At 37.2% G+C, this 21,126-nt stretch overlaps 1 protein-coding gene across 11 annotated transcripts in view; it reads left to right on the top strand.

Moving 5' to 3' along the window:
- Window positions 1-20,214, top strand: part of BRD1 (bromodomain containing 1) — a 57,571-nt gene extending 37,357 nt beyond the window's left edge. For 10 of the 11 annotated variants that reach the window (XM_031614673.2, XM_090136563.1, XM_090136611.1 and 7 more), the window contains 5 exons: window positions 8,820-8,955; window positions 10,900-11,027; window positions 15,253-15,362; window positions 17,458-17,612; window positions 18,757-20,214. In XM_031614673.2, coding sequence (XP_031470533.2) covers window positions 8,820-8,955; window positions 10,900-11,027; window positions 15,253-15,362; window positions 17,458-17,612; window positions 18,757-18,940 — 713 coding nt within the window. In that variant the 3' untranslated portion in view covers window positions 18,941-20,214. Of the gene's footprint in view, window positions 1-379; window positions 1,790-8,819; window positions 8,956-10,899; window positions 11,028-15,252; window positions 15,363-17,457; window positions 17,613-18,756 lie in introns of those variants that run through there. The other variant, XM_090136617.1, reaches the window with a different exon arrangement.
- The last annotated feature ends 912 nt before the right edge of the window (window positions 20,215-21,126 follow it).

Raw genomic sequence — 21,126 nt, 5'->3', positions numbered from 1 at the left:
GTGCTTATAAGATATAAGATAGCACTGAAATTCACTTGTCCGTGTGTTGTTTTTTTCCTTTGGATATCATGACCAGTAATTGTGTTCCCTCCATTCAAGGGAAACATTAACCTTCAAAGAATTAAAGAAAGGATGAGATCTCCATATAAAATCCTTAAGATGATAATTTAAGAAGAGTAAGTTCTTAGACTGCATTTGTAGGTCCTGCTGGACAGCTGTGAAAGACTGCTGGGCACTGGGTTTTTATGTAAGTTCAGTTGATAGGTAATTCTCATGGTGTTTCACATTATATATTGAGAACAAAAATAATATTTTTAAACTTAAACTTTTAACAGTGACCTTTCCGTTTTTCTTTCTTTTTTTGTTTTATTTATATCAGGATTTTATGGCTGTGAACATAGAAATCTGATCTCAAGACTTCATAAATAGTTTGCCAAGATGAATTGTCCTAAGTATCAACGACTTTCTGTGGTCATTATATTTCTTGTGTCCTGGATGACCTGAGATTTATCTATTTATAAATACACACTTAGATCTTGTATTTTGCAGTTGTCTCTGTGTACTTTGCATATCATAAAGCATATCAACAAAAGTTGACTAAAGAATTCAAGTTTTATATTTGAAATCTTAGTCTTAAATTCCTTGGGTTTGTGCTTGCACTTGCTGATACTGACTACTACTACTGCCACTCATCAGTCTTCTCCTGTGTCATCAAAAGAGCTGATACTCTCTGGAAAAAGTTTTATAACATTTTTAAAGAGAGATTTCCACTTGTGTACTCTTAGCTCTTTTTTTTACTTTTTTTTTTTTTTTTTTGTTGGAATGTTTACAAACTCTTCCACTAGTGTTGCCTCTCAGCTGTATATTTTAAATTGTCTTAATCATCCTGCAATACAGTAATCCCATTGTTGCCGTTAAAAGTGCAACAGACAATCCTTGTCTTGTGAAAGTTGCAATTAGTAAATATTGATTAGTTTTCCTTTCTGTTGTGCAGTTCTTATTCAGCAGTTCTAACAGATACGTAGCGACTTCTTACTCCCAGTTTTAAACCAAAACAGTAGAGAGAGGATGAATTCTTAAGCGTCTTTTGAAGCATATCAAACTGACTCCTTTATGAGCTACCAAACTGTATTCATTACCTAAACCAACAAAGGTGATTTTTTTTTCTTCTGTTTTGGATCTTGAAATCTGCTGTGCATCATATAGGTGCCACATCGGGCTCACATTCAGGATTTTTTTATGTCTTGGAGTAGCTGGCCATATCCAAATTTTAAATAACTTCAGTTTTAAAACCTTCATTTCCAAGGGGGGACACTTCATCCCAAACTTTGTCATCTTCATGTTAAGAGGAGCTGGTTCCCATTTTGTCTGCATTCTGTGAGGACTGTTTGAAGGATTGTAAACTCTGTCATGCTCAAATATTTGAATATTCTGAAAAGAATAATAGTTTCTAAAATTGTTACTGCACAGAGGTTACAGTAGGAAAAACACATTCATAGGGTTACTATGAAGTTCACTTTTACAAACTTTCTGGATGTCTTCCTATTGCTACAATACCTGTCTTTTCAAGATCTCAGTTAAGAGTACAGTATCTTTTGATTATTTATTGTATCCCTTTATCCCCTGTCTCTGCATACCTACATACACTTAAAATAGGATCATCTCCCCCTTCTAATTCTTGTTACAGGGATTTGTAGATCCATTTAAAAGCTGTTCTTGATGCATATCATACACTTGGAGATTGTATTGTATGCATTCACTGACTTTGAATCAGTTCTTTTTGTTGAAAGTAAGTGAAACCTTTCAATCTAGTTTCCTCCTTTGGAAACTGAAGCTGAGTATTAGAATATTAGAATATGTGGAACACTTATATCATTCTCACTGTCTCTGGACGCTGCTGTAAGGATGGCTTATTTATTTAAGAGGTCTGTTACCTTTCAGAGAGACTTAATGGCTTTTTCACTGTCTTCCAGGTTCTCATATTAACTAATATCATGCTGGGTATTTATCTCTTTGGATCCTAATTATTTTCTGTTATCCTCAACATGGAATGGAATTAATTAAATGATCATTTTGGAACGCAGAAAGACTATTACATTTGAAGTAATTATTTTGGATCATGTTGGAGACACCAGCCATCCTTAAAATAAAACAAAACAAAAAAACACTGTTGGAGGAAGTCTTTGACATATATGAAACTATGCTCTTCATTCAATATATTGCCCCATTTCCGTAAGTTACGAAGTTGTACATGTTGTAGTATATGTGAAGTATATGAGTCACAGATTTTTGCCAGTCCCAGTGTTCTTTTTCCCTGAACATGCTCGGTGAGAGCGGATTAGTTAAGAATATTCCATGTTCATCTTTTTCCCTGCCCAAATGCCCAGTCAAATCTTTCTTGGAGAGGTAAATTGTGCAGTAGAATGTTCTACTTATTTTGTGTGTTTATGCATCTTTTTCTTTATATATTTCACTGAAGATTGTTGCTCATTCTGGGTAAGTGCGTACAAGTCAGGACTTGATTAGTCCTGGCTTGGTAAAATCAAAATAGTGTTACATAAGTGCATTTTTGAATGTTCCTGCTTTTTGGGGGTGGTTGAAATTATGTAACTGTTTTTGTCAGTTCTCAGCTCTTCAGCTGTGGTAATATAGCACACTATCTCATTTTTTTGATTTGTACAGCCTGATGTAAAGACAAGCATAATGAAGTTCTAATTGCTTTATAATAATTTTATACAAGTTCTATTAACTTAATTTGTTGCAGCAGAACTACAAACTGAGATTGCAATCTAAAATGCACAGTTATGTATTCTGTGGTAGCATTTTGTATGTTTGTTCACCATGCTGCTCCTTGGATTATCTTGGGTTTTATTCCTCTTTTCATTTTTCCAAATTTATACCATCTTTGTGGAGTTACCTTTTCCTGCTTCAATTAATGTGGAAAGATAAGAAGATTCTAATTGCAGACATAAGCAGTCTGTCTGTCTTAACTTCACTTTAAGGACAACCTGCTAGTTGCCTAGCAAGCTCTGCATCCACACCTCCTGCCTAGAAAAAACCTTAGGGATGGAGAGAAGGAGTCAGGGTTTGTGAATCACATGGGCTGCTCAGATGAGAAGTGGTAAACCACTTATTGGCGCAACTACACAGGCAGGAGTGTTATCTCACTGTGAAGCAAGTGATTTTCAGGGCAAACCCCGGGCCTAGTCAGTCTGCTCCCCATTTTGCTACATCAAGAGGGCTGTCATTATAGGGGACTCACTTTTGGGGGAAACAGAGGGCCCGATATGTTGCTTAGATCCATCCCATAAGGAGGTGTGTTGCCTTGCCTGGAGCCCAGTTGAGAGGTGTTGCTGTTGATATCACGCCCCTGGTTAATCCCTCTGGTTATTATCCATTACTAGTTTTCCACATTGGAAATGAAGAGGTAGGCAGAAGAAGTTCTTGGGCGATCAAAAGGGACTTTGGGGCTCCGGGAAGACTTCTGAAAGCATCAGGAGCACAAGTTGTGTTCTTCTCTGTCCTCTCAGTTGGTGACTGGGATCCATGCTAAAGGAGGAGAATGGACACACTGAAGGGAATGGCTTTGTAAATGGTGTTGTACTCAGGGCTTTGGGTATTATGGCTTGGGACGCAGCCTTGAGAAAGGGGGAATGCTGATGGCAGATAGGAGCCAACTAACTAGAAAGGCCACAAATATTCTTGGGAACAAGCTGGCTGGGCTGGTTAGCAGGGCTTTAAACTAGATACGTGGGAAGGGGGTGTACTGATTGACAGAGAAGCGTGTGGGAACAATGTAACCTTGGGAGGCTGTAAGGTACTAGGGAGGGCTCCTCCAGGAAGGCAGCAAGTGCCTCTATATCAACGTGCTCAGCATGGGAGATAAACAGGAGGAGCTTGAAACCATGGCACTACTGGGAAAGTATGACCTAATTGCTATTATGGAAACATAGTGGGATGAATCCCATGATTGGAATACCCTTATTGAGGACTACAGACTTTTCAGAAGAGATAGACAGGTAAGAGGGGTGGTGGAGTTGCCCTCTATGTTAGGCAGTGAATAGATTGCCATGATAAGGTCAAGGATCAGTCCAGTTAAGGGCATCTGGTGGTTGGGGTCTGTTACAGGCCACCTGATCAGGAGGAGGCTGTTGACAAGGCTTTCTTGCTTCAGCTGCAGGAGGTGACACACCTGCAGGCTTTTATCCGAGTGGTTGAAATCCCCCATCAGAACATCTGCTGGGATAGCGGCATGGCGTGTAGCAGACAATCCAGGAGATTTCTGGTGTCTGTCAAGGACAATTTCCTGGTCCAGGTAATAGATGAACCAACCCAAGGTGAAACAAAGCCTTACTGGACCTGGTGCTCACTAATGCAGAGGAGAGCATTAGAGAGGTTAGGATTGGAGGCAGCCTGGGCTGTACTGACCATGCCTGGAGTTTGTGATTTTGAAGAATGCGGACCTGGCAAAAAAGTAGAGCTAGGACCCTGTGCTTTGGAGAGCAAACTTCTGGCTGCTCAAGGAACTGCTGAGTGGGATCCCCTGGGAAACTGTCGTTAAGGGCATGGGTACAGAACAGAGCTGGCAGCTCTTTAAGGACACCCTTCTGAGCACAATGGCTCTCCTCCCCCAGCAGAAGAAGTCGAGCAGGGAGGCAGGCAACCATCATGGCTGTGCAAGTACCTGTAGCTTGTAGCTTAAACTGAGAGAAAAGAGGGAAATGTACAGAAAGTGGAAGCAGGGTTGTGTAGCCTGCGAGGAATACAGGGTTGTTGTCAATGTGCGTAGAGATAGGATTAGGAAAGCCAAGGTGCAGATAGAACTGAACTTGGCAAGGGATGTGAAAGATAATAAGGGGTTCTACAGGTACATAGGCAGGAGGAGACAGGCCAAGGAGAGTGTTCCCCCTCTGAAGAAAGGTAATGGGGAGCTGGCTTCCTCAGACATGGGAAGAGCTGAGGTACTCAGTGTGTGCTTTGCCTCAGTCTCCATGGGTGATCAGGCTTCCTGTGTCTTCCAGGACCATGAGCCTCTAGGTGAGGGTATGAAGAGTGGTTTCTGTCCCACTGTAATAGTGAAACAAGTCCAAGTCCTCCTCATGAAATTGAACGTGTTTAAGTCCATGGGGCCAGATGATATCCATCCTAGGGTTCTGAAAGAGATAACTGATGTGGTTGCTGAGCTGCTCTCCATCGTATTTGAAAAATCATGGCTGTACAGCGAAGTCCCCAGTGTCTGGAAAAAGGGAAACATTACTCTCATTTTCCAGAAAAGGAGAAAGGATGACCCAGGGAACTACAGGCCAGTGAGCCTCACCTCTGTGCCTAGGAAGGTCATGGAGCAGATCCTCCTAGAAGCTATGTTAAGGCACATACAAGATATAGAGGTGATTTGAGACAGCCAGCATGGCTTCACGAGGGGCAGATCTTGCCTGACCAATCTGGTGGACTTCTGTGATGGAGTGACGGTGGACGGGGGAAGGGCGGCAGATGTCATCTACCTGGACTACCTGCAAGGCCTCTGACAAATTCCTGGTTACAGAATACATAGAGAATGATTTGCTCTGACAGTAGCTTCTCCTATTTTATTGTGTTGGCCCATTATGTCAGAGGTGGATGTTGGTGGTGTGGCAGTAGAGGTTGAGCCATCCCCCAGTATTCTGTTGCATTTTGTTGCCATGTAACAGATGGCAGCAGTCTGTCAAAACGGCGTCTGACACGAGTGGAAGTCCATATGAAGCAAGGGTGTGTTGTTGAATCCCTCCATACAAAAGAATGGTACTCACTGGCATTTATTGACATTTGCTGAACAACAGTGGAGACTGCTCAGCAGATGCAAGCACAGTGAGGTGGTGGTGGTGTGTTTCAGCAGTGGTGACAGCAGTAGTGGGTGTAGAATTTTACCACGCTCTTGTTTATTGCTGTCAAAAATTCATAGCTAATGGTGGTGACTGTGTTGAAGAAGAGTTTTGTAGTGTAGAGTTTGTTCTATCAGCGTTATTGTGCTTTTTGTATGTGTTATAGTATCCATGGCAATAAATATGAGGCATTACTTTTTGAGTGACCTACGTAGTATATTTGTTCATTTTTTGCACATTGGTTGTATCATAAAGCACAAAAATGTTGCTGTCTGGATTTCTCTGTTAAGTTATGTGGTCACTTGGGAACTGCTGCATCTGTGAGAAGATGCGAGTATTTTGCTTAAATGAAGTGTTGAGGTGTTCCATTCTAAAGAAATTGTAAGAAGCAGGCAGTATTTTAAGAGCACATTGCATAGACTGAGCCTCATGATCTGTGTAAGCCTTTAATGACATCAGCTTAATGTTGAGGAAAACTGTTCGTTCAGATGGCCTCATGTTCTTTGGTTTTCATACTTCCCCAAGCAAGAGAGAAATGTGTCTGGGGGGAAGGGGAGAAAGATTGTCAGAAAAAAACAGGCTTTTTTTTCCTTTCTTTTTTTTTTTTTTTTCCCAGTGTTGCCAAGCAGTCTGTAGAATAGAAGAACTTTGCTGTAAAATGAGTTTTTATATTCCTGATGCAGTCTGTTTAAACTGGACTGTGACTGCAGAGAGCTGTCTCTGTTGCTGTAGTTGCATATTCCTGTTGCTTTCCTTGTTTCTCAACATCAGCAGTCCTGAAATCACATGGTTGCTTTTCCCAGTGTGTGCCTGCAAACTAGTTGATCACAGAGTTAGATTTCTTGCTCTTGAGGAGGTGCAGATGAGAAGAAACTGTTGCAAGGAACCGAGGGTGCTGAACTGTCCATGGAAGTAGCAACATGATCATAAACTTATTGAAGCAATCAAAATGAGAAGCCACCTCTGACACTTTTTTGTCCTAGTTATGTACATATATAGCACTGGTGTAAGTTGTATTTGGAATACGTGTAATTAAACACTTAAATGCTCTGAGGACATTGAATATATATTTCTTTTAACTTTCTTAGCCCATTGGGAACGTGAACCCTGCTCTTGCTCTGATAGCAGTGTTTACTTGATCTGTCGTGGAGTTAAAATGTAATCTGTGATCTAACTTGTTTCTGCTGATAGCTGATGTACATTAACTAGATGCCTGCATGATAAGTATTGTGTGCCTGGCTTGTGGCAGGATGAAAACAAAGAGTGAGTTTTTGCAACTCATTTGAAAAATAGCCTGATGTTCTGGGAAATAGAAAAGCTGTTTGTAGAGACCTGAGAGATTTTTTTTTAAAAATCTTCACAGAATAGTTGTTCAGTTTTTCATTTCGGACAGTGTATAAAGCATACAGTGATAGTTTTACAGGGGTGTTTAAGCTATCTCATAAAGCGTGTTCTGTTTCAACAGGTCTTTTCACATAGTATAGGACTAAAGTCCTACTTTTTTTTTTTTCTTATATAGGAAGTTAAGGCAAATATAGGAGTTCAGAAACACTCTAAATATTCTGTAATGTAAACTAAATAGCAGTGAGAAAGAATGTTCATATTTAAATATTACAGACTACTGAATAAACTCTTAAATATTAAGACAATTGTTAATCTATGTCTCTGGGGGAGTGAGGTTACTAAATGGGAACACATTGAAATAACTGTATAATATGAATTAACTTGCTCAGCTTATTAGTTGTCATCCTTCTTTGCAGAAGTCTTTGTAGTAGAAAAAAATGAAGCAAAACAAAAGGAATTTTGTCTTAATTTTCTTTTAGTTCAGTGCCTTAGAGAGATGCATGTGAAGATGCATCAGTTAATTAACCATGAACAAAAATCATAATGATTTTTAAGACTAAAAATAGTACGGCTGCGATGAGGGGTTCGTTCTTGCATTAAGAGAAGTATGCTGGTCATAAATATTAAGTGAAAGCTTTAATTATTGTCAAAAAATAAGTGCAGTCAGAATTGAGTTCATGTTAAAATTTTAACATGACTGTTCTCTTTGAGGTCTGCAGCTTGCAGTAGCTGTTTGCAAACTAGTTCTGTTGTCTTCAGCCTTTTTTTTCTGTTGATATTTTGAAGTTGATGTTGGATTGTATTATAAAAAAGAAAACAAAATTCTTATGAAAGCTACTAAAAACTTCTTCAGTGATCTGTTTAATCAAATAGCTTAATGAGCTATAAGCATTTTCTGAATTGGCAAGCCTGAGAAGGATTAATGACAGCCCATCAAATCAAGAGTTCTCTGTTAAATTTTCATTAAAATTGTGAAGTAAAAATGCAGTATCTAAACTTGTGTTGGGGAAAGATAATAAAAATAAAATCATATGCATACTAGTAAGTTTCGATCTCAGAAAATGGACATTATGATGTCAGTTTGAATTTACTAAAAGACTTTCAGGAAGAACTAAGTAACTTCGGAAGAGAATCCCTACCACTCTTGATGTATTTGAAAATAATTTTCAGTAGTTCTTGATTGCTGTTTGTAATTCTGTATTTAAATGAGTCTTTTGTTGTCATAGTAAATCTGACTGATATGTAATATTTCTTTTTCCTTGACTTTTCTACCCAACTTCTGCAGGCTGACTGTTTTAGTAAAGTACATGTTGGAAACATTGCAAACAGGGACAAATTTGATACTCCATTTGATATTTTTCCTATTGTGATCTTCACCGTTTTTCTGTTACCTAAATTTCCATCCTAACTTTTAAAACCAGATGAAAAGATCCTACTATTTATAATACTTTTGTCTTTTAAGTATTTTGTTTTATTTCGTTCTTTCTTTTTCATCACATCAAAATACGTAAGAGTTAATTAGGAACAGTAATGACACAATGTTTGTATATGTAAAATTGCTCATGAAAACAGTGTGGTTTCCAGCTTGCTGCAGTTTATTTTTGTGTTGTTCTGTAGGTCTCTCAAATGGTTTTGGAGACAGCAGTAAAGAGAGAGCATTAGATGATTCTGCAGGGAGAAAAGTTGAACCTCGTCGCCGATGTGCATCAGAATCTAGTATTTCATCTAGTAACAGTCTTTTGTGTAACACCAGGTAAAACTAAATCTCAACTATAAATTTGAGGTTGAATTTGTCAATTTTTTTCTGCTGTTTGTGATCCACGTTGAAGAATTGCATACATTTTACAAAAAAAAGTTTCAGTTTTCTCAGTTGTCTGTCAAATCTGAATTGCTTTCTAGGATTACTGGTATTCCATTATTCTATTTGGGTTATTGCAGATCTCAGAACATGTTATTAACTGTGCTCGTCTTACTTCTCTGCTCAGTATAAATACAAACAGATAGATGCGTACACAAGTTTATATGTGTAGAATTTTGTTTTAATTACCTTCACAGTCCTGGACTCAAAAATGCAAATATTTAGTTTGTAGGGATGATGAGAAGGAGCAATCTACATAGCTGAGTCTTCTGCACAGGGAAGGCAAATTCAACAGTTGTGAAACTCTAGACTATTGATCTGTGACTCAGGTCACTGGTTAGTTTCTGCAGTGATTATAGTACCTGTATACCAAGCATTCATTGTCTCTTTGTGCAGTCTTTTGCAAAATATAGGGCTGTCAGGATGGTCACCACTGTCACCAGTGATGTGTACTTCTCCATCACTTATGGTGCACCATCTTCCAAAAATGCACAAATACAACACCTCCTATTTCGACAAAGTCACCACTATAAGCTATGCATTTTTACCAGTGATGAGCCTGCATGCCACTCATAAAAACCTGCACCAGCAGAGGTGTCCCACTATCACCACTGCTGAAATGCGCCACCTACCGCCTCACTGAGCTCACATCCACTGTTTGGTTTCCTTAAATATTAAGAAAGCATCCATTTTTTTTTCACATGGAAGAATTTGATGACAACTTCACGTACATTTCCATGTCAGACTGCCCCTCTGCTGCCATATGTCACACACAGCAATAAGATGTAATGGAATATTGTCAGGAAGGTTCAATCTCTACTGTCGTACCACGACATCCACCTCTGACGTTGTGGATCAATGTAATAAAATAGGAGGCACTACTTTCAGAGCATCCCTTTTAACTGTCTCCAGTTTGGGACTTATGAGAGTAGGAAGGAAGTAACATGACAGTGGAGCGTTGTTTGTGGAACTGGGTGCGTTTGTTAGGATCCATGGAATAATAGTAGCTAATATGTACTCTCAGCCTAGGGATGTGGTAGGTGATAGTAAACCTCTTTCAGTTGTCAGTAAACTTCTTTAAGTTGTCAATGATAAGAGAGGTGAAGAAGTTTGAAAATATGTAATAGAAAAAATGAGTTTGTTACAGTAGGACAGGACGTAGAGTTGTATAGGATAAAATTGTTTCTTGGAGTTCCTCATGTGTTGTTTTTTTTTCTTTGTTTTTAAAAGACACATTTATCTGTTCATGTTTTGTATTAAATTGCTCAAGGGAGTGGTTTTAATGCATTTGTGTCAAACAGGTTTTCAGAAACAAAAAAAATTCAGTATTGCATCTCTAGTGAGTGATATATTGAGGATACAACTTATTTCTAGTTGCTCTTCACACTCTTCGATCTCCTCTAGAAAACTCAGATGCGCAATAAAAGCTCTTCAGCACAGCTTCCTCACTTTGTGCACAGACATTGCTCTCACAATTTAAGAGTTTGAATTTGTAATGAAAAGAGCAAGAAAATAATAATTTTGGTTTAGTGGTACTGTCGGAGCAGAGGTTTCCATTTGGCCAGTATCCTTTGTAACTCTGGAGGCGAAGCAGCTGCTCCTACATGGTGCAGGCCATACATGCTCAAAAGTTAAGGTGCAATTGAATGCTGTTTGTCTTTTGCTGATAACTAGTGGGTTATGTGTGTAAAAGTACTTTTCAATTTTAGTTTTTATGTTGTTCAATTTTTATTGGTAGGATATTTTTTTCCCCTTGTGGAGTTTTAAGTTCTTGTTCATTATCTTCATTTGTAGTGAGCTATGTTAATTCATTGAGTAATAGTATTAATACTTTTACAGTTTCAGCCTACCGAAGTGTGGTAAAGGTAAACCAGCACTTATACGAAGACACACATTGGAGGATCGAAGTGAATTGATATCTTGCATTGAAAATGGAAACTATGCCAAAGCAGCAAGAATTGCAGCTGGTAACTATAAATGATTGTATTTTTAATAACGCTCTATAACCATATTGTGTCTGTTAGTTTAACTATATTATTTTCTCTGCTGAAAAACATCTAAGAGTTCTGAAAGTGATGTTGATAGCACAGCAGAAAATGCTAGATTTTCACTTTCAACTTTTTAAGAACTTAAAAGAGAGCAGATACTAGTTTTGATCAGTAAGTGATATTTGAAGTGATTTAGGTTACTGCAGTAATACAAGCAAAACCTGAACTGCCGTACCGCTTGTGGGTCTGTTAGCATTTTTCCTAAACTTTTTGTTTTAGAGCTTACTCCTCCATACTATTCTGTATTGACAGATGAGTAAGACATGGTTTGCATTGATTCAGGAAAAAAGATGTTGGAAAAAAGTGGAAATTTTTAGGAGTGTAGTGTATAATAACCAGATTTTATAGAATGTGTTATGTTTTGGCAATATATCTTCCTTTTTTTGTGTTTTGTATATTTTTTATTGCACTGCAAGATATAAATTGTCTCATCTGTAAGTAGAGCTGTTTGTGGAATACAGTGTTCCTACATGAATGCTGGGGATCAGGCTTGCTGTGTCTAGCAGGCCTGTCCTTAGTTTCTGACCTTGCAGCTCTTCTCCACGTAACCAGGACTCTTTCATGTCTTTCCAGTGCTTGTGTCTGTCTTTTTGTTTGTCTTATTGTGTTCTTTCCTTCCAGTATCATCCATTTTGTTGTCCTTCTTGCAGCTGATCTGTTTTCAGCTGTTTCATTACTCTCAGGTTTAGTATCTTTATTATTTGTATGGTAACCTATTATACAAGATTTGTTTTTTTCCATTTGCTTTTCTTATTGTTTCCTGTGGAGCCTTGCATTTAATGCTTTCTGCTTTCTGTATATGCTTTTTCAGAACTCTCCTTGATCTTAGTTCTTTCTCTGTTCTCAGATATATCATACAGCTGCTTAAAAGGAGGAGAAATAGCATTATTTTGTATATTAATAGATATTCTGTCTAATTTGAGTTCTTCGCTGTCTGCACTGGCAGATAAAGAGGAATAAACAGAAGCAGGAGTGAAGTGAAATGTGCTGCTTCTGTTCTGTGCACAACTAGAACTTTGCCATGATTTTCTTAGATTAGTAAACTCCTAGATTTTACAAAGCAACTAAAATATGGGCTGCCTGTGCTTTGCAAACTATCTCAAAAAATTCTGCTTGACAGGAGTGTCCATGCGTTAGGACTAAACACAGTGCTTACAGTTGCAGTGTTTCAAGGTCCAAAGCATATTTTGGTTTTATTTACAAGATGCTGTCTCGAAACCTGTGGTATGGTATGTTGTAATAGTACAATTATGACGAGATGAAGTTTTGCACTGATTGATGGATGCAGTCACTGTAATACATGCACACTAGAGATGTGTGCTATCAGAGGTTTTTATAAACAGTTGCAGTACACAGGGCTGTGCTGAGATTTCTATGTTCTGGCTTCCTTTGCGGAATTGGGAATTTGTGGGGCCAAAGTGGCAGAGCATTCTTCTGCCTGTCTCCTGAATCTTGCCTGGTCCTTTTGTCTAGGTGTTCCTTGTTCACTTATCCAAGCTTCTCATCTACCTCTCCTGTTCTTAGCTTCTGTCTCTCTCTGTCTTGTTGTCTCAGCTTGTAAATTCTTTGTTCCACAGTTTACCAGTTGATCTCTCCACCTTGTCAGACTTTTTTTCTTTCCTTGGTCTTAGCAACTTTTTTTTCATCAATGTCTAGATGCTGTTTCTTCCTTCAGTCATTTCATTCTGGTGAGCAGGAGTGGAGAGGGGAGCAGGTTGTATAGAAACATATTGTAGGGGAACATTTCATGTCATTTTATTCAAATCACTTTATCTTTTGCGTGGTCTTCTTTTCAGTTGGTAAGTCATTGACAGCAGAGAACACTTTGCTCAGCTAAAAGTTAGACAATAAAAGGGAAGCTCCCCAGTATATCATTTGTGCTAAAGAGTGATCTGTCTGCTCTGGAGGAATCACAATTGTCTTAGCAGCATTTTTGGAGCTTAAATATGCTCAGTGTCTGTGGATTCATCTGCAGATTTAAATGTTAACATCGAAGTTGCCTCTAAGTAATTTGGGAGGAAAGAAAACAGAAAACAACCTTACAGCACTGTGCACTCTTAACTACTATGGTCATATTTCAGTCAAAAAAGGCTTTCTTACTTGAGGTTGAAGTTTCTGGTTTAAAACAAAATTCATTAGTAACTGCTGTACAGAAAAAAAAAACTCTGTCCTTTCTGAAAGCTGTGCAGATACTGAAATTCTTAGCTCAGTTTTTGAAGGCAAAAATATCTTAAGTTTTGAAGCCTGTGATGCTGACACCTAATGGGTATTTTGCTCAGCCTACCCTTAAAAAGTTCAACCTGTGAACTTGTTTGTGAGAATGTTCATGGAAAAAGCACAACTTATCAGTTGTTTTTGAAATATTGTAAGAAGTAGAAAGTATGTAAGGGGAGGAAATGTTTAATGAGACATTCTTGTCTTTGAACTATTTTATATTGTTTCTGAAGTCTGGTGTTTGGTATTCTGTTACTGTTAGTTTTTACATTGGGAGTACTGTTATTTAGAAAACATTAGAGTACATTGTCATGACTGCAAATTTAAATGCGTTCTCTCTTACAGATTGAGGAAATAAATGATTTGTATGGCATAAAAGAAAAGTACTAACCATGTGTGCTAGCATACTGAACTTAACCCTAAAATCTTTTGAAATAAATTCTTACTAGGAAAATATTCTGAGATTCTTCCCTATTCTTACACCCGAGAAGTCTCTGAAGGACTGCATTAAAATATCATTTCTTCATTTTATATCAATTTTGCAGTTAAGAATAATGTAGGTTTCTTTGGTTTCTTCTATTAGTTGTCCCAGAAAAGGGGGCCTGCACTGTTTTTTAAGTAGCAGATACAGATATGAATTTAAACAAACTGTGTCTAGCTTCCATGTGAATGCTTAACATATTAATATTAATAAAGCAGAGATAGAAAGTTGCTTAAATTACTTTCTTCGTGGTGTTAGAAATTACTTTGATCAGTTGTTTTAAGATAAAGCCAGATAAACTGTTCTAGTAGTGATGTGTGTTTCCATAGTGTCCAACACTTAATATATTCAGCTGTAGGAGGATAAGAATGCCTTTATGTATTCTTATGCATTCATTTTATTTTATGTTTTTATATATCTGAAGAATATTGTGGCTTTTACTGAGAAAATAAAGAAAATTCTGAAAAAGTCTCTCTAAAAATATGTAGAAAGGAACAAGTAAATAAGCCAGTAAATAGATCTAGAATCATTTCTCCCAAGGCTACATAGTTCAGTAACATAAAAAATAAAAATAATTTAAAAAAAAAAAAAACAAAAACCAGTAGAAATAAGTAATTTCCATGGTTGTATATAATGGAATCTACTGATTAAAAGTTTCATCAGTGGAGCAAGCCTGCTGGAATTGATAACAAACATCCCCGTGTTCTTTTGAGTACTTGTTGGAGGTCTTAAATGCTGTAGAAAACTGTGTTTGGTTCTTTTATGCGTCTGATGTATATAGCTGCAATAGAACCTGTAACAATTTTTAGCTTCAGAAATATCTAATGTCTTGTTTAAGTTGTGGTGACAAGTTACTATGAATTATTGCATTTTGATAATTTTTGTTACTGGACAGTGAATCTCTAAGATTAAACTTCCCAGTACAGTATTTTCCTGGGATGCTGATACTATTATTAATTGAGTGGAAAGCCTGTGTTTGAAATTGACCTAAAATATGCTGTGGAGAATGTCTGACCTCTTTGTTTAGTAGATCAGCTCAAGAATCTTTCGCCCACTACTACTACTTCTGCAAGTTTTGAAGCTATTTTCTTTTAGCGCTTTTCTCAATGTCAGAATGTATATTTGCATGCCAGATGTCATAATAAGCACTGCTTATTTTAAATAGGAGCAGATTAGAATGAATTTAGGAATAAATTTTCTTCTGGCACTTGGAAAGCTACTTCCATCAAGCAGTGTCTTCTTTCTAAATACTGTGCAACTGAAATCTCTGAGATATAAAGAGCTGGTAGGAATGCTGTTTTTCATTGATGTTTCTATGGAAAGTGTCACTGGCATACATTTGTTTTCTAATTATCGTGATTCATTGGTTAGAAAACAACTGCAGAAGATTTGTCTGAGGCTTCATTCTTTAAAATACTAATCTTACATGTAATTATTTTTTATTTTCAGAAGTTGGTCATAGCAGTATGTGGATTTCGACCGATGCTGCAACATCTGTTCTTGAGCCTCTGAAAGTAGTTTGGGCCAAATGCAGTGGATATCCCTCTTACCCAGCTCTGGTGAGTGTATGGTTTTCCATCAGGACATACTGATACATACAGCAAAACTGTTTATGGTTTGAAAATCTTGATCAATGAGCTGAGCCTGAAAGGGAAGTTATGAATTACCACGAGTAAAAGTGGATCAATTTGCCCCTCTTTATAGCTTTTCCATGAATTCTAATTTGTAAAATTTTTACAATACCAGACAGATATTGAGCCAGTGGTATCTATTACTGTATATATTTCACTAGGCTTTGTTATTGCAATGTATGTTATTGTTTAAAGGATCAGCTGAATAAGCATTTGACAGGCATCTTGGTAGGGTTAGAATTAGAGAGATTTTCTGCTACAAAGTGAGTATGAAATATTCTGTTTGTTTCTGAAGCTTATTAAAGAAACAAAATTCTTGATAGTATAAATTGCATGATTTTATCCACTGAATTGTATGCATAAACTTAAAGCTGTTGTCTGTGTTTTTAGGAGAAATACATGCAGTTCTGCTTAAATCAACAGCTTGTAGAGAAAATACTGTTTACGAAGTTTCTGAATGGCTTTGGGCATTTGGTGCTATAGAAATAGTCTGTGTTTTCATTACTTTCGTAGCATCACCAAGGTTGGAAAGGATCTCCAAGATCACCTAGACCAACCTACCACCAATTTTTCCCCTCTAAAACATATTCCTTATTACAACATCTAAAGGTTTCTTGAACATCTCCAGGGATGGTGATTCAACCACCTCCCCAGGCAGCTTGTTCCAGCACCTGACCACTCTTTCAGAGAACAAATTTTTCCTAATATCCAACCTGAACCTCCCCAGCACAACTTGAGGCCATTCCGTCTAGTCCTATCACGAGTTACATGGGAGAACCTCTCTCCAGCCTCCTTTCAGGTAGTTGTAGAAAGCAGTAAGGTCTTTTCCTGAGCCTTCTCTTCTTCAGATTCAAGAGTCACAGTTTCTTTAGATGCTCCCCAGTACTCAAGGTGTGGTCTCACTAGAGCTGAGTACAGAGGCATAATTACTACCCTGCTGCTGCTGGCTACACTATTTCTGATACAAGCCAAGATGCCTTTGGCCGCCTTGGCCACCGGGGCACACTGCTGGCTCATGTTTAGCTGAGAATTGACCAACACCTCCCAGGTCCATTTCTTCCACGCAGTCTTCATGCCAGTCTACCCGAAGCCTGTAGTGTTTCCTGGGGTTGTTGTGGCCAAAGTGTGGGACCTGGCACTTGGTCTTGTTGAGCTTCATCCCATTGGCCTCAGCCCAGCAGTTCCAGCCTGTTCTTATTGATATAATAAACTAGATGATAATATGACTGCTTTGACATATATATACTGGAGAGATCAGGTACTTTAGTTATGCAGTCATGTTAAAGCCACTGGAGAGGAGGTTCTGAGCATGAATTTCACCCCTCAGTGCGTGACCCAAGCACACCTGGATCAGATGTTTATATTGTGATTGATTGCCTCTTGAATGGTGCACTTTGTTGTTAGATTTAAACTGATCATAAATAGGAAGTGCCAAAAAGCTCCTTTTCTCTTCCCTCTTTTATGTAAACACTGATAGTTCTCTGTGTGATTAGTTGATGTTTTAACCTCAGTCAAGACAATAAGGTTCTTGTGATTTCGATGAATTCTCTACAGTATTAGTTTTTTGTTGACTTCCATTACCAGCTTATTGTAAATTAAGGTAGATACAAATGCAGAAGCTGGAAAAATAATAGGAGTTTGTTGGACAGGGGGTGGATGGAACAGACACTGTTTTTGGTGGCAGCTGAGCAATTGTTAATGCTGTACATTACTTACAAAAGAGTTTCATTTGTGATTTTCACAATACAATTCACTGAAAAATGAGTTGCCTTTTCTGATAATTAAATAGCTTATGCAAAGTATTTGAAAGTTACATTTTTTTTCCTGTTTTTTTTTTTTTTCTGTTTGTTTTTTTTTTAGCTTGTTTAAAGCTGTTCTTGATTCAGATTTTGAGTGTCTAACTTGTTCTTTGCAGAAACAAATATTCATACTGGAATGTGTTATACAGGTTGGGTTTATTTTTTCTTTTATACATAAACTGTAGTTTTAAAAATTAGGAAATCTCTTTTCTTCTCTTTTACAGATTATTGACCCTAAAATGCCTCGTGTTGCTGGTCATCACAATGGTGTTACTATACCAGTGCCACCTTTGGATGTACTGAAGATTGGAGAACAAATGCAGACCAAATCAGATGAAAAACTATTCTTAGTACTGTTTTTTGACAATAAAAGAAGTTGGTATGTTATTGAAATATTTTGCTTGATACAGTGACTTAAAATTTTAACTCTATAGCTTAAATCTAAGAAATGATTAAGATGCTGTCTTAAAGATATTTTTCCCCATGATTATGACAACTGTGATGTTAAAATTTTGTGTTTAAGTCTCTTCTTGGACTAAGACATATTGTACTGAAGGGTACTTCTTTGTGGTCTATTTGAAAGGTAATAATATAAACTGTTAAATAGTCTTCTGGTTTGATCTACAAGCTGGTGCTGATATTGAATCCAGAAATGTACCAGGCCAGCAGGGCTTGGGGATTGTCCTGCACTGCACTATGCTTGTGCAACCTCACCTTGAGCTCTTTGTGCAAGTTTGGGCTCCATGATGTAAGAAGGTCACAACTATTAGGGAGCATTCAAAGGAGAGCTGTGAAGATGAAGGATCTAGAGAGCAGAACGTATGAGGAGCAGTTGCAGTCCCTTGTTTTTTTCAACACAGACAAAAGGAGACTGAGAGGAGGCCTCATGGTGGCCTACAGCTTCGTCACAAGGAGAGTGAAAAGGCAGCACTCGTCTTTGCTTTCAGGTGACAGCAGCAGGACCTGAGGGAACAGCATGGAACTGCAACAGGGGAGGGTCAGGTTAGATATTAGGAAAAGGCCCTTCACCAGAGTGTGATTGGGCGCTGGAACAGGCTCCCCACAGTAGTGGTCATGGTCCCAGGCTGTCAGAGTTCAAGAAGCATTTGGACAATAATTTCAGACTTAAGGTTTTATTTTTGGGTGGTCCTTTGTAGAGCCAGGAGCTGGACTCCATGATCCTTGTTGTTCGTTTTCAGCTCGGGATATACTGTGATTGTATGATTCTAAATTAAATTGCATAAATATTTCATGCTAATTTCAGTCAGTTGATACTTGTCACTAAATAATATGTTATCTGTTGAATTAGAATGTATTCTTTGTTTCATGGAAGATTTCTTAATATTATATATTTTTAAAAATATTTAAAGCAAGTAATAACATAAAAGGAATTTTACTACTTTATTTAAGATGGCAAATCTGACCCACTAAATAGTAAACATGATATAGCAGTCCTTACAGTTCTATACAACCTTTATGATATTATTTTAAATTTAACTTACTTATTTTGCCCTTTCTTATAGGCAGTGGCTTCCCAAATCCAAAATGGTTCCCCTTGGGATAGATGAGACCATAGACAAGTTAAAAATGATGGAAGGTCGCAACTCAAGCATTCGAAAAGCAGTAAGGATTGCTTTTGATCGTGCTATGAACCACCTGAGTAGAGTACATGGAGAACCAGTGAGTGACTTCAGTGATATTGACTAACAGATTCTACCAAGGCATGAAACGTACCACACAGACTTGAACTCTACTTACGAACCTCTTTGTCTGAAAGAATGTATTGAAGATACAACCCCTTAATTGTTGATTCAGTGGCTCAATTCTGCAAACTTGAAATTGTCGAGCAATTCTTCTAAATCACCATTGCCATATTGATAAATGATTTTATCGTATTATAGTTTGGAGGATTTTCCACTAAACATGTTAAAACATCTTGTTCATAGTGTGCATAATTGTACATAACTGTATATTCAACACTTAACTTATTCTGATTTTAGATAGCTCTTTAATTTCTTTTATAATTTTGCTGGGGAGGGAGTTGGTTTTTGTTTCCATGCTTTTTCTTCTTTCTTTCTAAGTTTAAGTTACCTAAGCACCATCTTCCAGCTTAAGGTGTTTAGTGAATTGTAAAGCCTAATATCAAAATTACATCAAATATATGTTTGCCTAAATCATATACGATATGGTGCTGCTTGTATCATTTCTTCCTTGGTCTGTAGCTTCTGAAAAAGACTTCTGAATGTTTGTGTAAATCATTGCTCTTTGCACAAAGTACCACATATTTTAAGATTGATGTAAATTTACAATTACAAATATGTATTTTAAGAAAGGAAGTTGCATTATTTTGGAGGGTACTTTGTGAGAAAAGCATCAAGGAAAAAAAAAATTTACTATGTACATCACTTGCAAATCACCAAAAACACTCCATAGTTGCCCAAAATAGCTTAAGATTGTTTTTGTTTTAAACAAATCTGGCTTAAAGCCTGCAAGCACATTATTTCTTTCAAAACCATATCCCATTTATCTCCCATTGATCTTATTTTATTGATATATGTGCCTCCCTGTGTTTTATTTATTGTAGAAAATGTATTAATTTGCTTTATAATGAAAAATAAAATTGACAAATATATTGATATGCATTTTTATACAGGCACATGAGAAGACAACTTGCTTTGGGAGAAAAAATGTATTGGAAATTGTATAAAATAACTTGATGGTTTGTGTGTAATTTGATTTTTTTGTAACTTGTAATCTTCTGTTTCCACAGAGGGGATTTATGTAACTTTTAATTTAGAACACTTTGGTAGCAATAGAAACTTTGGATACATTTTTGTATGGTACATGTGATGTATATAGAATTAGTACTTTATTTTTATTTTTAAGAAGTAAAGCATTATGTTTGGGCAGGGGGAAGAAGGAGGGGGGTTTCCAGAATTGCATTTTTATATTAAAAAAAAAATAATAAAGTCAAGATATTGATTGTTGTAGCTACTTTATTCCTACCTTCACTGAGAATACAGAATTTGTAACAATGAAAATGGCAAGGTATGTTTGCAATGTGATTTATAATGACTCCATTATTTATAAATGCACTGTTTGAACTCTTTTGCAGTGATATCTTAAATACTGTACCAAGTTATATAATATGAAACACCAAATAATGCATATGAATGCACGAAGTATTTATGCCCAGCTTTTTTTTTATAAAGGATTAGCAAATACAAAACCAATACTTTTTAAACCTTTTTTTAAAACTTCATGGGTAGCATACTTCATTGTTAAACCTGCTTGAGTCTTTATTTTAAAGGGACAGTTACTTTATAAATAGTTTTTAATGTTTTTATTCTCTATTGTTTGTAATACCCCCTTAGAAGCTTGAAATAAAATTTCTTTCTCAACTGTTAATTTTGTCCTGAATTTGGCCCTGAAATTTTGCTGTAGCGCCCATTCTCTTAATCCATGACTGAGTTGTTAAAGAGGTGCAAGTTCCAGAACCTTGTTTTCTTGCTGCAGCATGCAGTGCCATCCTTACTGAGTGCTCCATGTGCTAGGTATTCTAGTTATGCCCTACTGGCTGAGAGCAATTGCCTGTAATGGACTACGGTAATTGCAAAGTTGAATAAGTTTCACAAATGATCGAGCAAACAATTCTCCCAGTCTTGACAGTAAACTTTGCTTTAGGGGAAATAGTGAATGGCAGGTGTTCTGCTGTGACAGAAACGATTGACACATCAGGTAGAAAGCTAAAATGAAAATTTGGTCATTTGCTTTAATTAGTACTTTTGTATAAATACTTTGAGGATCTGCCATTTCACTATGCTTACTTTTGATGGGAATTGAGCTTAACTTGCACAGTATTGAGACAATAGATCTCTTATGATCTAGGGTTG

This window comes from Phasianus colchicus, chromosome 1, assembly GCF_987193195.1.
Source record: "Phasianus colchicus chromosome 1, bPhaCol1.hap1.1, whole genome shotgun sequence".
Lineage (NCBI taxonomy): Eukaryota > Metazoa > Chordata > Aves > Galliformes > Phasianidae > Phasianus > Phasianus colchicus.
This window is presented reverse-complemented; position numbering and strand designations above follow the sequence as displayed.